The sequence below is a fragment of the Parus major genome, chromosome 2 (assembly GCF_001522545.3).
Source record: "Parus major isolate Abel chromosome 2, Parus_major1.1, whole genome shotgun sequence".
NCBI lineage: Eukaryota > Metazoa > Chordata > Aves > Passeriformes > Paridae > Parus > Parus major.
In genome coordinates, this window is record NC_031769.1 from 26,640,627 (window position 1) to 26,654,549 (window position 13,923).

Here is a 13,923-nt window from a genome sequence, read left to right on the forward strand (position 1 = left end):
ATGTGGTCTTCCTTGGAGAGTAGATGCTTCTCCAAAGACAAATAGACACATCAATTTAATTTGATCCCACTGGCTGAGGTACTGACTTGGTAGTTACTTCCTCATTATATTTTAAAAATTGACTCCATTCTCTAGTCATCTTTCCAACCAGACACTTTTTTTATGCATTGCTTTCTGATTGCTCTCAAAACATCTTTCCAATTAAATAATTTTTGACAAAAAACAAGTTTATATGAAGTAAAACTGTTTTTCATATACTTTATGGGTTGCTACATATTATAAAATGTCATGTATCATAAAATTCCCACTATTAATGGTTGTTTACTTTTTCTAGACACAAAAAATAAGCATCAGAACTTAAAACCAGACAATTTCTTGCAATAAGTACACTCATTTTATGTCTTCTTTTCTGGCTTCAGAAAGAATGGGTGATGTTCTGTGATAGAAAAGTTAATGCTTTTAAAGTCTTCTGTACTCACTGAATGTAATAACAATCACAGCACTTAGCACTTACATAATTTTTTTCATGCATAGAGCTCCATCCTGACATTGAAAGTATTATTATTCACATTTTACGGATAAGTTCTTTAACATTCTAGCAATGAGTTCAATTTCCACATCCTCCAGACCAAGTAAGTATTATTGTAGGGGTAAAAACATCAGAGATTTCAGCTGAGAAATTCCTCATCTGAGTCTCAGACCTTGCTTCACTATCGAGACATGCTTAAGCTTTATGCTGATTTCTGTTGGTCACCCTCTTTAGATTAGAAGACCTGTTAAGTACCACTTCTCCATTTCTTCTTCTTCACTGACATTTTCCAGAAATCCAGAGGTTTCCTCAGTTTTCCTATACAGGGAGTTGTCCCCTTGACCTCAACTCAGGACACCTCTACAGACTGACTCATGCCTCAGTATTGTTTTGATAAAATATCTGCAATAACTGTCTGATTTTTTGTCTGTCCTGTACAATTGATTTATTTGTTTCATTAAAAAGAAAAAATATATTTAAAATAGTTTTATATTAATTTTGATGATAGCTACTTTTTAGTCATTCTTCATTCATTAGCCATACTTGGAACCAAAATGTAATTAATGTGCACAGCCATTATCCTGACCTACTTAGCTTCCCTGATACTTTACTTCTTGTTCTTCTCTTCTTTCATTTTGTTTTCATAATTGGTTTTAGATTTTTCATGATCAAGCTCCCCAGATGTGTTTACATAGCATATGGTATGATATGACTTGGACAGATTTGGATTATTTATTAATATTATTAATAAATAAATAGTATGCCTATGTATTATCATTTGGAACAGCAGAATCTTTGAAGCAGAGCTAGAGACCTTTCTATATATAGGTCTTAAAAAACATAATTTTGTGGAATTTTCAGCAGTCAGGGGAAGCAACAGCTAACAAAATTTTTCATTATTTGCTCTTTTGAGAACTTACTCCTAAAAGGTTTCCTTGAGTGCAAATGAATTGAAAATACCTAAGTCTAATTCAAATAACAAGTAATTAATGCTACTAACTTTCACTGACACTAAGGAGAGTACTGACAGACAAAGAGAAACATCAGTTAAAATAGGAAAAGTAAGATTCTTGTTTTTTTTTGTCTGCCAAAATAGATGGCATTTGCTGTATTTTCTTTAGTCTTATATATAGTTAATAATCGTATTTAAAAGTTAAATTGGCAGAATAAGTAGTAATATTTTTTTTTCTAAATTTAAATGCTGATTTAAATGGCAGTGCTACAGGCTTCAGTGGGTCTTGATTTTTTGGTCATCTAAGTTACATATAGAGGAGAGGAAGTAGCAAACTGGGTTGTCTTGAAATCTATTTGCCAAAGAAGAACATGAGCCTGTTTTTCCTACATAACCTTTTTTTTTCTATACTACCTGTTCAGTTTTGTGAGTAAAGGAGACATGGTAAGTTTATCTTAAATCATCAGTAACTTTATAAATTTATCTTAAATCATCAGTAAACAGAAAATAAGGAAATAGCTATTGGCTGTTAATTCTTAGAATGATATCCAGTTCCTGGAGCTCCTGCATGAAAGCTCATGCAGAAAGAGGAAAGCCAGCGAATGAAACCAAATAGTTTGCAACTAAGTAAAATGAATGAAGATGGAAGCTTTTGCTTGATCTTGTTGGGTAACACTGACAGGTACAAGAGCAGCTGTTGAGCAGGAGCAGAGAGCAGCAAGTATCAAACATCATCACCATGGGGCCATAGCTGGCCCTCTGTAAGGTGACGGATAGAAACTGTAGAGGCAGTTGAGTGGCTGCACTAGGATTTCAGGAAAACATAGATGTCTGAAAATAGCTCAGCTTCCTCTTAAATACCTATCATTAAAATGCCCTGCTTGATTCAGGGGCTGTTTAAACTCAGTATCTATTCCAGGGAAGCGTTGTTCTATGCTCATACCTAGTCCCAGCCAATAAAGATGAGTTGAATGTAACGATGCATGTATATGTGTTTGCAGCTTGTGCCCCTTAATGGTAAAGAATATTATGGTGAAGAATACAGTCTTGGAAACACTGTGATAAAATGTAATGGGAGACAAAAAACCTTCTGAGGCATAGAGTTTAGTGAGCTTCAAAAGCAGTTTCAGTGAATGATATTTAGTGACTTCAGAGTGTTAAGGAAAAAGTACATAAACAACAATTTATAATGTAAGCTCGGTAATGAGCTCTTCTATCATAAATATGCAAAACACTAATTAGTTATAGCCAAATTTCCCTAGCTTTGGGAATCTTTTAGAATATAGCTTTTCAGTAATTGAATTACATCAAAGTATTTTTCTCTCCTACTCTTCTAAGAATGTGTGATTTATTGGAGGGTAGGCAGAGATGGGAAGCAAGCTGTTGACAAACCAAAAGATGACTTTGATGTGGTTTAGTGAAACAGTGGCTTACAAATTTATCAGAAAGAAATGCACAATGAACATATAAGAAGCCCTGTTTGCAGTGACTACTAGCACCAAGATGAGGTCTGTCAATTTTCTGAAAGGCAACTATTTTTTATTATTTTTTTTCCATGATGTATATAAATATTGTTAAATATAAGGTTTTGGAAGGATTTCAGAGTATGTTTGAAGGCAGATGCTGCATTTACAGGGCACATTTTTTGGAAGTTTCCATTTGATGATACTGGAAACATTAAATGGTTGAACATCACATCATTTGTAATTGAAAGAATTTCATTTGATTCTGACTTTAAAAAATCACAGTGAAGAAACATCGCTATCATGCATTCCTCAGTATGCCTACTAAATTAAATAACATTTGACTTGGAATAACACTTGGAAATGCAGAGGAATGGAGTTTGAGGAGATCTACTGTTAAATCTGATACCTGTTTTTTTATCTTTTCTTTAAAAAATTTAGAAGCTGATCAGCTTGAAGCTGTTAAAAACCTTGGTATATTAAATGTTACAGTTTTGAATCCAAATTGACTATGTTTTTATTACCAATACACCCTTGATGCTTCTAAGGCATCTGATTTAAACTGTTGTATGAATCAGGACTGTTCAGGCCTGATTACAGGCTCAGAAAAGGATCCTTCCAATATAGCAATAAAGTCAAAATATAAAAACAAATCTACACTTATAAAAATCAAACCAACTGAAGTCCAACCTTTAAAGCCATAGATTTCTTGCCTTGTTAGGTTTCAAGTTCATGGCCAGATGGATGAAGGGAATCGTTCTATGATTCTTTATAGTCAAACTAAAAGTATGTTTGTACATCTTGGAAAGCAATGATTTTGACTTCTTTGTAGGTCTGTAATGCTTGTGTAAATTCAGATTAAATGAATGATAACAGTAGGAAAAACAGTGGATCTTCCATGAGAGATGGAAGGGACTGCTAATATGACACTACAGATCTGGTCTGAAATGCTCTTTTGGGGATTTTATTTAACTGAAGTTGTTGAAATAATTGAAATGTTTGATAGTTATAGTTGTTGGATTCTGAATTTAAATATCAGTATGAATTTAAATATTTGTATTTAAATATGTAAATAAAATGTAAATAAAATGTAAATAAAAGTATATTGAGAGACCTGCTGAAAGGAATTTTGGGGGTTCTTGTTTTAGGGGTTTTTTTTAAGTAAAAGTCTTTTTAGTCTTTAATTACTTCAGTGTTAGCACAGGTTCTAATTGTTCTCGCAGTCTAGCTTTCATCTACTTCTACAGCTTTATTAATTTCTATCTGTTTTGTTGGCAGTTTCATGGATTGTGACTAAATATAGGAGTTCAGTATTACAGCAAATGTAAAGTCATTTCTACAACATTTACTTATATCACATTTTGGAAAATAAATGACAAAATGAAGGTAATGTCACCATATTAACTCCATTGAAAGTTCCAGCTTTTATGCCTTGAACAGGAACAGAATTTCATGGCTGTACTCAGGTGAAATGTTCTGATGATATAAGAAGACAAAAGCTTTCTGAATTCTTATCTCTCACATTATAGCAGTATTTTTATGAATTCCCAAGTTATTAAATTTATAATACTGCAGTAGGTTTTTCCAATTAAATGTGCATTTTCTTTTGTCATAAGGAAGGAAAAAACTTCAGTTATGCTTTTTACAGTGATTTAATTAAGCATTTCCTGTAAGTTCATTTCGGTATCTATCATGGCTCACTAAAGTTGAAATTCAGTATAGAATGGTGGATTGATTAATTGCCCTTTGTCTTTGATGAAATAAGAATTCAAAATATGCAGAGTCATGAAATTTAATCGTGTTCCTCAATTGCTTATTCAATGCTTTGGAAACCTGAATCAAGAAATACAGAAGAAGAGGGCCAAAGGTTGTTAAATGTAGCGAGTAACACAGATTTTGAACTTTACTTAATGAACCGAATGTTTATTACTATGAAATAAATGCACCATTTAAAGAATTATGGTGGAAATGTAAAACATTAAAACTCTAATTAATTCTGGTCAGAAGCATGCAATGCACTCATTTTTCCTAAAACATTTTCATTAGGGTCTGTATTTTCTCTGTTATTGAGATAAATTTATTCCTTTCATATGGTAGTGCTGACTTTTTCTGTTATGAACATGTCCTTCAGTGATGTTTACAGAGATGTCTTTCAGCTTTGGCCAGCATGTCTCGATAGTAGCTTCCAGAAGCATTTTTGTATAACTCAGTTGTTACATTAAAGTTTGTTAATGCTTTTTCATTTAATGTTGTTAGTCATTTTTTAAGTAGAGAATGTTCAGTCCCCTTGATAAGGGGCTATAGATATATATAGATTATATGCAGATTATATGAATTTATTGGAGAAAGCAGTTAAAGCATGAAAAAATCTTCATCTGTCATTTAGTACCTACCAATACATCTATAGCCTAATAATTGAGCATTTAAAAATTAAATTTGTGCTTCTTAGTTGTTGGGTTGTTTTTTTTTTTCCATTAAATTACTAAGAAATAGAGCTATTAATTCCTTTTTGTTGGCCAGAGCACCTTTTGTTCTCATCTAACTGTTGTAAGAAGAACACATTTTATTTCCTAGTATAAAGAATACAAACATGAATAAGGTTTGTTTCTTAAAACTTAGTAATTGTATAGTGTAAATACGGTGAGAGTTTAACCATAAATATTTAAAATTATATTCATTATAATATGCATTTCTAGGCTATGAAATATTAGTAGTAGTATTACCAGTATATATAATGTAGAACTTTTTGTTTTAAATTTAGAATTCATAAAATTAATTATGTTGCTACATAAGTAGAAAATGTTATTGTGGTTTCCATGTATGTGTTTATATGTGCACAGATGTAATTATTATAATTGAAGGACAAATTTCCCTTAGAAATTACCTTATTTATGGCAGTGTCAGATTTGAAAACTAGACTGCCCTCTCACTCTGGAGTGGAAATTAGGACTTGTCCCATATGGGCACAGTACAGTCCCGTTACAAGTGTTTTTCATCTCTTTCTTACTTGATGTTGCAGGTTTGTGATATCTAAGCATTTATAGGTGCAGTCAAATGTTCATAAACCTGAACCTTTAGGGACTCAAATTCTTGAAATATTTTCCTCTACTTTCTTCAAGGAGAGCCAGCTGAACCTGTAAAACAATGGTTGGGTTTCAAGCACCACCTGCCCTGAAGAGGATCCCAACTGTAGTGGCAGTCAGCCAAAGGGACCACTCAGTGGAATGGTTGCCTCCTGAAAAGGAGAGGAACAGATGGAAGATTTGAAATCTGGCATGAAATTCCACTTCTGTACTAAGCATTAAATGAAATTTGACTGTAAGGGCTCTTGCGATGGTACATTTATCTGTATAATCAGAATTAGCAACAAGGAAATAGAAAATACAGAACACTGACAAGCATTTCAAAAAAACTTTAAAGTTCTTGTAGCAGTGTGAGTTAAAGGAAAGAGTTTGTGATAAACATGCAGCTGCTTGTAGCTTCTTAAAGAGGAGCTTTAGTGTCAAAGTCGTTCTGCTGGTCTTGCATTGCCACCTAGAGCTCAGCAGTTTGTACTGCTCGGTAAGAAAACACTGCAGCATTGCTCTTTTCACTGAACAAAGTGGGGTGGAGAGCTGCTTCCAGTTAATTGATGTCGTGTTTGCTTGCATTGTAATGGTTAGTCCCTTCTTAGCCTGCATTTTATAGTGTACCAGATCAGCAGAGATTGTGCTGTAGGACTTTGGTTGGCTTTGACAGTAAGAATTAATGGCAATGCACATTAAAAGGTACAACTGTCAGATATCCAGTGGTCCCAAAGGGGGCATTTTCTTGATGGCTGCTTTAGAATTCTTCATGAAGCAAATGTCAAACTTGTCAAGGCTGTCACTATGAAAATGATCCATGTAGCAAGGGTCTCCTTTTCTTGGGAAACAAACAGCTGTCTTATCACTGCAGAGCTGTGGTGACAAAAAACTGTCACTTATCGCAAGAAATTTGTATTTGCTTCTAATATCCATTGGTAAAAAAAAACATTCCATTTGTTCTTTACTTTTGCACCACTGTTCATTACAAGGGTTGTCAGTAATACCACTGAAGAAGATAACATAGGCTTTGGAATAAAAATAACTTTTGAATTTTACTGCTGGGTACTTTCCTTTTGGTGATTTAACGGAGAGACTATCTTAGCTCCCAGTTTTTCCCTGACACTCATTTTCTTCCAAATGTGGCCTGTGACTTTGGAAGCTTTTGCATATACAAAAGAAAGCTCTAATGTTTAATACCTTTTTTTCCATGATATATTTTTTAAGACTATTGAAAGTATCTACTTCCAACTGGTGTTTTCCTAGCTAGATTTTGTGAGGCAAGAGATGAAATGCCAGCTGGGCATCTTTAATAGTTTAGTCTGTTAGTCATATTAGAGGTCTTTTGGGTTAAGATACTCTAGAAAGCGTTGGTGTCAGAATTTGGTCCTGAGTGCTTTTGAGATGCTATTTCTGGATCATGTACTAGCAGATACATGCCTTTAGTCATTCCTCCTTATACTAGGACATTTTTGTGTTTTGCATACTTTCTTATTATTCAGGTGATTCTTTACATAATCCTGTAATATATAGCTGTTTATTAAGTTTAGAATATTGGTTGAAGTTGGCAAAATATGAAACATTGTAATGCAACTCTAGATATTACAGCTGTGGTGCAATGAACAGAATGGGAATTGATGCATGTCCTAGTACAGTTAATTAATGTGTGATCTGTTCTATTTGCAGAAGTGTGTCAGATTTCCTGTAAATAATTGTCTAATTCACTGTCATTTTCCAGATTTCACTTCATTAACTAATGGAGAAAATTCTTAGATGCATTGAAGGAATTTTGTTGGAGGGGGTAACTCAACCCCCTATTTCTGGGCGCTTTTGTTTTGTTTTGTTTTGTTTAATTTTTAATTTTCTCATTCCAAAATTTGTCTATTCAAATATCCAGGGAATATTCTGGAATATTTACCACAAAATTAACTTTCTGTGTTTGACCTGTTATTCTTTGGTCAGAGAATAATGTGGCTGACCTTAAATATGCTTTCAAAGGAGATAAAATTGTATCACAGTCCTTCTCAACTGGCAGTTCCAAACTTTAGAAATAGAATTTAAAAGTCAGACTCTTACCTTTAGTTTCTGTCACCTAAGGCTACCTAAATATTGAAGTATTCTCATTAACTTCAGCAAAGCTATTGAGTGCTTAATACTTCAATAAATCAAACGCTTAATTATGTGGCAGATTTTAGGGTCTCATTTCTAAATTCCTGGCCCCATTCTGTTGCTGTGACTCCTAAATGCTCAGCTACCAAGCGTAGTCCAAGCACTGTGAGAGAAGAGGTGTCCATAGGACATTTGAAAACATCTGTAGAGCACCCAAAGGACCCTTTAATCCAGTACCTTGTTTCCATCAGAGAAAAGGTGGGATGCCAGTGCAAAGGCTGTAGGAAAACTAATGTGGAAGTTCCATCTCTCCATCAGTGTCATCAGGATGCAGATGAGGTGTCCAATCATTGGTGGCTTAAGGAGCTCCTGAGCTGGCATTTCAGTCCAGTGTTGGGTTTAGCATCACTTTGTAATGCTCTTTGTACTTTTCCTTATCCCTGTTGGTTTTGTAAATCTGTAATATCATTCATTTCAATATTAAAATAATCTTTGGGCTGTTAAGTGCACTTTTTCAGTAGGAGTAGTACAGTCTTTGGGGATTCACCTCCCTTGGCTATTCCAAGTTACCAGATCTGTGCAGGGGCATCTTTTTGGTGAATGTATTCACTATATGATATTTGAGTCTATGGTTGTCTGTAGTCACAAAAAATACTGTGACAAGTTTGATTTTTGGCATCCAATGGCAAGAACTACTTTAAAAGTTTGTCTTGTGACATCTGCTAGGAAAAGCTACTTTGATTTTAGGATTTTTAGAACAGAAAGCACTAGATGTTAGAGTCATAGGTGGCTGGAAGAAAAATAAATAATAATATAAAAAGGAGATGTGATGTATTAATAAAAAAACATGAACTGAATTTCTCTGGGCAGAAACCAGAATTCAGGATTTTGTCTTCTGTGTAGCTGCTGGTAGCAGAAACTTTGCAAACTGCCATCATGGACTGGTTTTTAACAGATAAAATTAAAATAAAAGGTTTTCCTTTGCTATTCATCAGAGTTAAAAGCATTATAATGATAATGATGGGTAGTAATTACTAAAACAAATAAATATATTTAATCTGCTCTCTGTTTTGCATAATTTATTGATAATTAGGCTATATAGGCTGTGTAGATGAAAATTCAAACATTATTAATGACATTAGGAACTCCAGCCATTTCAGTATTCTGTGTGCAATCATCAGGCTGTCTCTTGGGCTACTAAAAAAAAGATAAAGCATTTCAGAGAAATCTTGCATTGTCAGCAAAGCTGAAATAATAGTGAGTCTTTACATCTTGTATTATGGTTAATATGTGCTCTAAATTGCCAGTTCAGATCTCCCCCAAGCATACTGACAGTAATAGAACACTTCTTATAATTTGTAGAGGTTTATGTCCCAAATTATTCTGACACTGTCACTTCTTTTCTGGCAGAAAGCTGCATGAGTGCCAAAACTGGTGGTTCATACTTTCCACTGTTCCCCAAAAATCTTTTCTGCCATCTTGTTTGTGCTGGCACTGTTCATGGGGCAATGCACAGGCCTGGCTCAAGGCATGTCTAACAAAGAAGAGTTTTCTCCCCTTGATAAGTCATGTTATGAGAAAGATCAGACATTGTTACTGTGAGCTTTGCACAGCAAACACCTGTGTTCAGAGATACCAAACTTCTGTTTCTGTTTCTAAATGAGGTGTGTTTCTGTTCTTGGAAAACAAGATGGAGTGAAAACCCTTGTACAAAATTAAGATGTTTTATGTGGAGCATGGTTCAATGCAATGCTAGTTAGAAAGATTTTGTGCATAAAAACACATAAATAACAATAATTTAAAAAAATCAGCCAGGCATCTGGATGACTTGTGCAATGGAATCTTCCCACATAAGTCAAGTTTATGTTCTGGTGGTAGATTCTACCTGTTTGGCTATGTTTTACTTAGTTGAACCAACAGGAAATAAACAAAGGAAAAGTATTAGTTTTGAAAAATATCCCAAAGTTGATGCTTCCATCTGGAGTATTCAACCCAGGCAAATCCTGGAGCTGCCATTACCATCAGCCATTGTTTCTGCAGCTCAGAATACACTGATCACTGCAGCTGCTGCTGTAACTTGGGAATTCTGCCAGAGTGCAAGCATGACCTTTTGAGCACAGAATTAAATACTGCAAATTTACACAAAGCCAGAAGATTCTCTTTAAAAAACTCTCATTATTGGATAAAAACTTTTGGCATCAAAAAACTCAGGAAGCCAATATTCAGTATTGAGCCTAATGTGCTTTAACCCTTTTGTAGTCCTCAGGTGAAGGTCTGGCTCTGTTGTCTCCGAAATTTCTGCATGCTTCATCTATTAGGAGAGGAAGCCCTAAGCAATATGTGAAGAGTTCTGGGAAAGAATGATAGTGTAGGGTTTATATTCCTGAATGAGAGCACAAGTCAGGACATCAGAATAATGTCAAGTTTTGTGCTAGGGAGGTGGATTAGTTGGCGCTGAGGTCAGGTGGGATACAACTGCCGTGGGTAGGAACCTTGCAGACATTGCAGAAACATGCAGATTTGCTGCTCTTTTATTAACATGTTCTTTATTAAATAACCTGGCTGTTTTTCCATAGTAGCCAAAAGTTTCTGTGATTGTTTTTTTTTTATTCCACAGTATTCTTTTGTTGCCTGTAAGAAGTAGGCTTGGTAACACCTTACTCCTTCATTGTTTGCTATTCTGCCCTGTGTGTTTTCATTTAAAATTTGATCTCTGTATGTATACTATACATTGCACACTCTTTAGTATATTCTACCCTTCTAATTTCAATGATTCTTCAGTGTTTGGTTTCACACACATGCACAGACATGTTTTCTTACCTAAATGAAAGGAGCCACAGGGAGCACTGCATGTTTTAAAGGTAACTGAAGAGATGACAGTCCAGAAAGAGAAGAGAAAAAGCTTTTAGTGGTCAGTTATGTAAATATTTCTCAGTGTCTAGGCTGTCCCCAGAAGGGGGAGGATTCAGAGGCATGATGGCTTGGGGTATCTGTTACTTTAATAGAACAACTTGCTTTTCCATTTTATTACAGTTGGGCATAACATATTACAAAATCACATTTTTAAATGAGATTTTCTACTGCTGTCCTATTTTGTGCTGCCCTTGTAATCTTCCTATATATTTTCTACCTCTAAATATTATAGTTATCCTTACAGAGCATGCTTTGATGGTGAAAGAAGGGCTAGGATACAAAAGGATAAAGTTATTTTCCCACAAGAATGAAAATGTTCTTTTAAATCAGGAAAATACACCTCAGTTTACTGGGTCCCACCTAAATGCCCCTGGCCTTTCCTTTCTCTCAACTGCTGTTAGAGCAGCCAGGATGCTTCTCCATTCCAAAATGTCTGTTCATGTCTTTTTTGTGTTATTGGAATGTGGAAGAGTCTCTGTAAATTGAATTAAAATGCAGACTAGAAAACTGGTCATACTTTGAAATTGTGATAAGGACTGTTCATGATGTAATGAATTGAAAGTTGCCTTATTAAACAGTTTTCTTACTCTTCCATAATTTATACTTTGGAGGTCACAATTTTGTACTGGACACAAAATAGTATCCACTCCAATGGAAGCAGGCATTATGATGTCACTTCATTTTTTCAGTGAGATCCAGAGGAGCCCAAAGTGAATTATGAGCCTTACTCTTGGAGCTGAAGCTGTAGAATATTGTAAGCATGCTGCTGCCTGACATGCTCATGTTTCCTATTTTAGACCTGACTGATCTTCAGATAACATATGGTGGTACAAGTAATTGGAAAATTGGCAGACCTGTCAAGAAAATATGCTAGATGGGACAAAAATACGATGCTGCAGCACATAAAGTGTCTCTGAAGTTAAATTTATTGTCTTTTATCAAATGGTGAAGTAAACATATCTGGTCACAAAAAAATGAAACATTTTTCAATGGCAGATGCTTTTCAAAAGTAATTTTTAGTACAGTGATGAAAGTTCTTGTATTCAAAAGTAATTTAGGGAGAACCTCTGGTCAAGAACAAAGGAAAAATGTGTAATATTGTCTGCTCTAGGCATTTGAATATGTTGTCATCCGTGTGTGATTTAATAATTTCTTTATGTAACTATCCAGTAAAATGGTCAGTAAAATATTTACTCATTAAATTATTGTTCTGCTATAAATGTATCCAATTAGTCTTGTTTAAATTTTTTATCATTTTTATTTAAACTCTTGAGCAAAATCAATCACTTGAATAAATTACTTTTTGCTTATTTTTATGCTTATTAGCCAGGCAAAGACAGCAAAAGACTGTACAGAATTCTATACATCTGCATAAGCAGAAAAATACTTTTCAATAAATTGATTAATGTTCAGGTGTTCATTTTCTTTTACAGGAAGATGAAAATGAAGCTGAAGCAGAAAATCCATCTCAGGAGCTGAATTTGGAACAGAAAAAATCAAAAAAATAGGAGATTGCTGTCTTGTTTGAAATATTTGCAAGTTGTGTAACAGTGGTTATAGTTTCTCATTGTAAAATTAACAGAAAAGTTCTCAATAAAGTCATTGAAAATTAAATTCATGGTGCACTGGGGAATTAATTAAGTAGCTCCTGGTGATATTCTTGATTACATTAAAAGCTGAATTATCAGAACTGAGTACTTTACCAATAAAATTCTGAAAGCTTTTTGAACACATTATGGAAAGCTGATGGGTTATTCATCACTTGTAGCATTTACTAAGCAAATAGGGCAATTTTATGTTTTACTCTGCAAAGCAGTGTTATCCTTAAAGGATAGTTATAACTCAGACATATTTTGGTATTTCTGAGCAAGAGCTTTGATTCTTAAAAGTTAGATAAATATGTTCTGCTAAAGGAGTTCTGAAATTTCTTCTGATCAGTGATTAAAATAAATGTTTCTGAGGAGTAGATAGAGGCAAGAATTTTTTGATATGTATGGTACATTTTCAGAAGTAATTAGTTTTGCATTTGTACTGTGATTTTTAATCGGTTTCTTGCTGCATTATACTTCTCTTTCTGTAAACCTTTTCCATCTTCATGTGATCATTGTCTTTTAATGAATGTCAACCTTTTGTCTTGATTAGGCCATCTTCCCCAGGTTTAATTCCCTCATGCCAATCTTTCCATTCTAACAAAATAAAATAACTTCTTTCTGTGTCTTTAGACCTTCAAGTGAGTAATAAATATCTAAAATAACTTTTCTTCCTATAGTCCTAATTTTGTTTTCCAATTTACCTTTGTTTTTAGCCTGTTCAGGTCACTACATGGGAAAATAAAAGAAACTCAGAGGTAGATTTATGGCCTGATAGTTTCACAGATTGCAATGAAAAAACAAAAAATCTCACTGATTCTCTTTTGGGTTTAAAACAACACTCACTGAAGTCCCTTCAATGAAGTTTATCTTGTTCTAGAGAAATAAATAATCTCCAGCTGAAAAAATTCACTTCTTTTCCCACTCTTCTGTACTTTTACCGTTACATTTTGCATTGAGTGTTAAATTGGATTGTAAATAGTATCCATCCCAGATTTTATCCTCTCTGTGTAAATTACGTTTTCAGATATTTTAAAAACAACATGTCTGTGCTTAATATCTTTCATGAATTCTTTTCTGGTTTTTGAGGTTCAAATGTGTGTAGCTCATGAACAAATTTCAATCACAATTACTCTACAGGAGTTTAATAACACTAGATCTCATTTTAACAAATGCAGCTATCATGTAAATTAACAAATAAAATAAATTCAGCATTGGTCCATTTGGTGCAGATCAAGCACTGTAGCCATCTCAGAGACGAGAGGGAATGTGATTTTCTCTTCACTGTAGTGGAAGAGACAGATTT

At 34.2% G+C, this 13,923-nt stretch overlaps 1 protein-coding gene across 6 annotated transcripts in view; it reads left to right on the forward strand.

Moving 5' to 3' along the window:
• The window catches only part of PHF14 (PHD finger protein 14), a 162,416-nt gene extending 149,129 nt beyond the window's left edge, over positions 1 to 13,287 (forward strand). For 2 of the 6 annotated variants that reach the window (XR_004495784.1, XR_004495786.1), the window contains 2 exons: positions 4,223 to 4,330; positions 12,462 to 12,544. Coding sequence is in view for 2 of the 6 variants with exons in the window: in XM_015618064.3 (XP_015473550.1) it covers positions 12,462 to 12,536 (75 nt within the window). In the remaining 4 variants the exon portion in view is untranslated. Of the gene's footprint in view, positions 1 to 4,222; positions 4,331 to 6,063; positions 7,065 to 12,461 lie in introns of those variants that run through there. The other 4 variants (XM_015618064.3, XM_015618066.3, XR_004495785.1 and 1 more) reach the window with 3 other exon arrangements.
• The last annotated feature ends 636 nt before the right edge of the window (positions 13,288 to 13,923 follow it).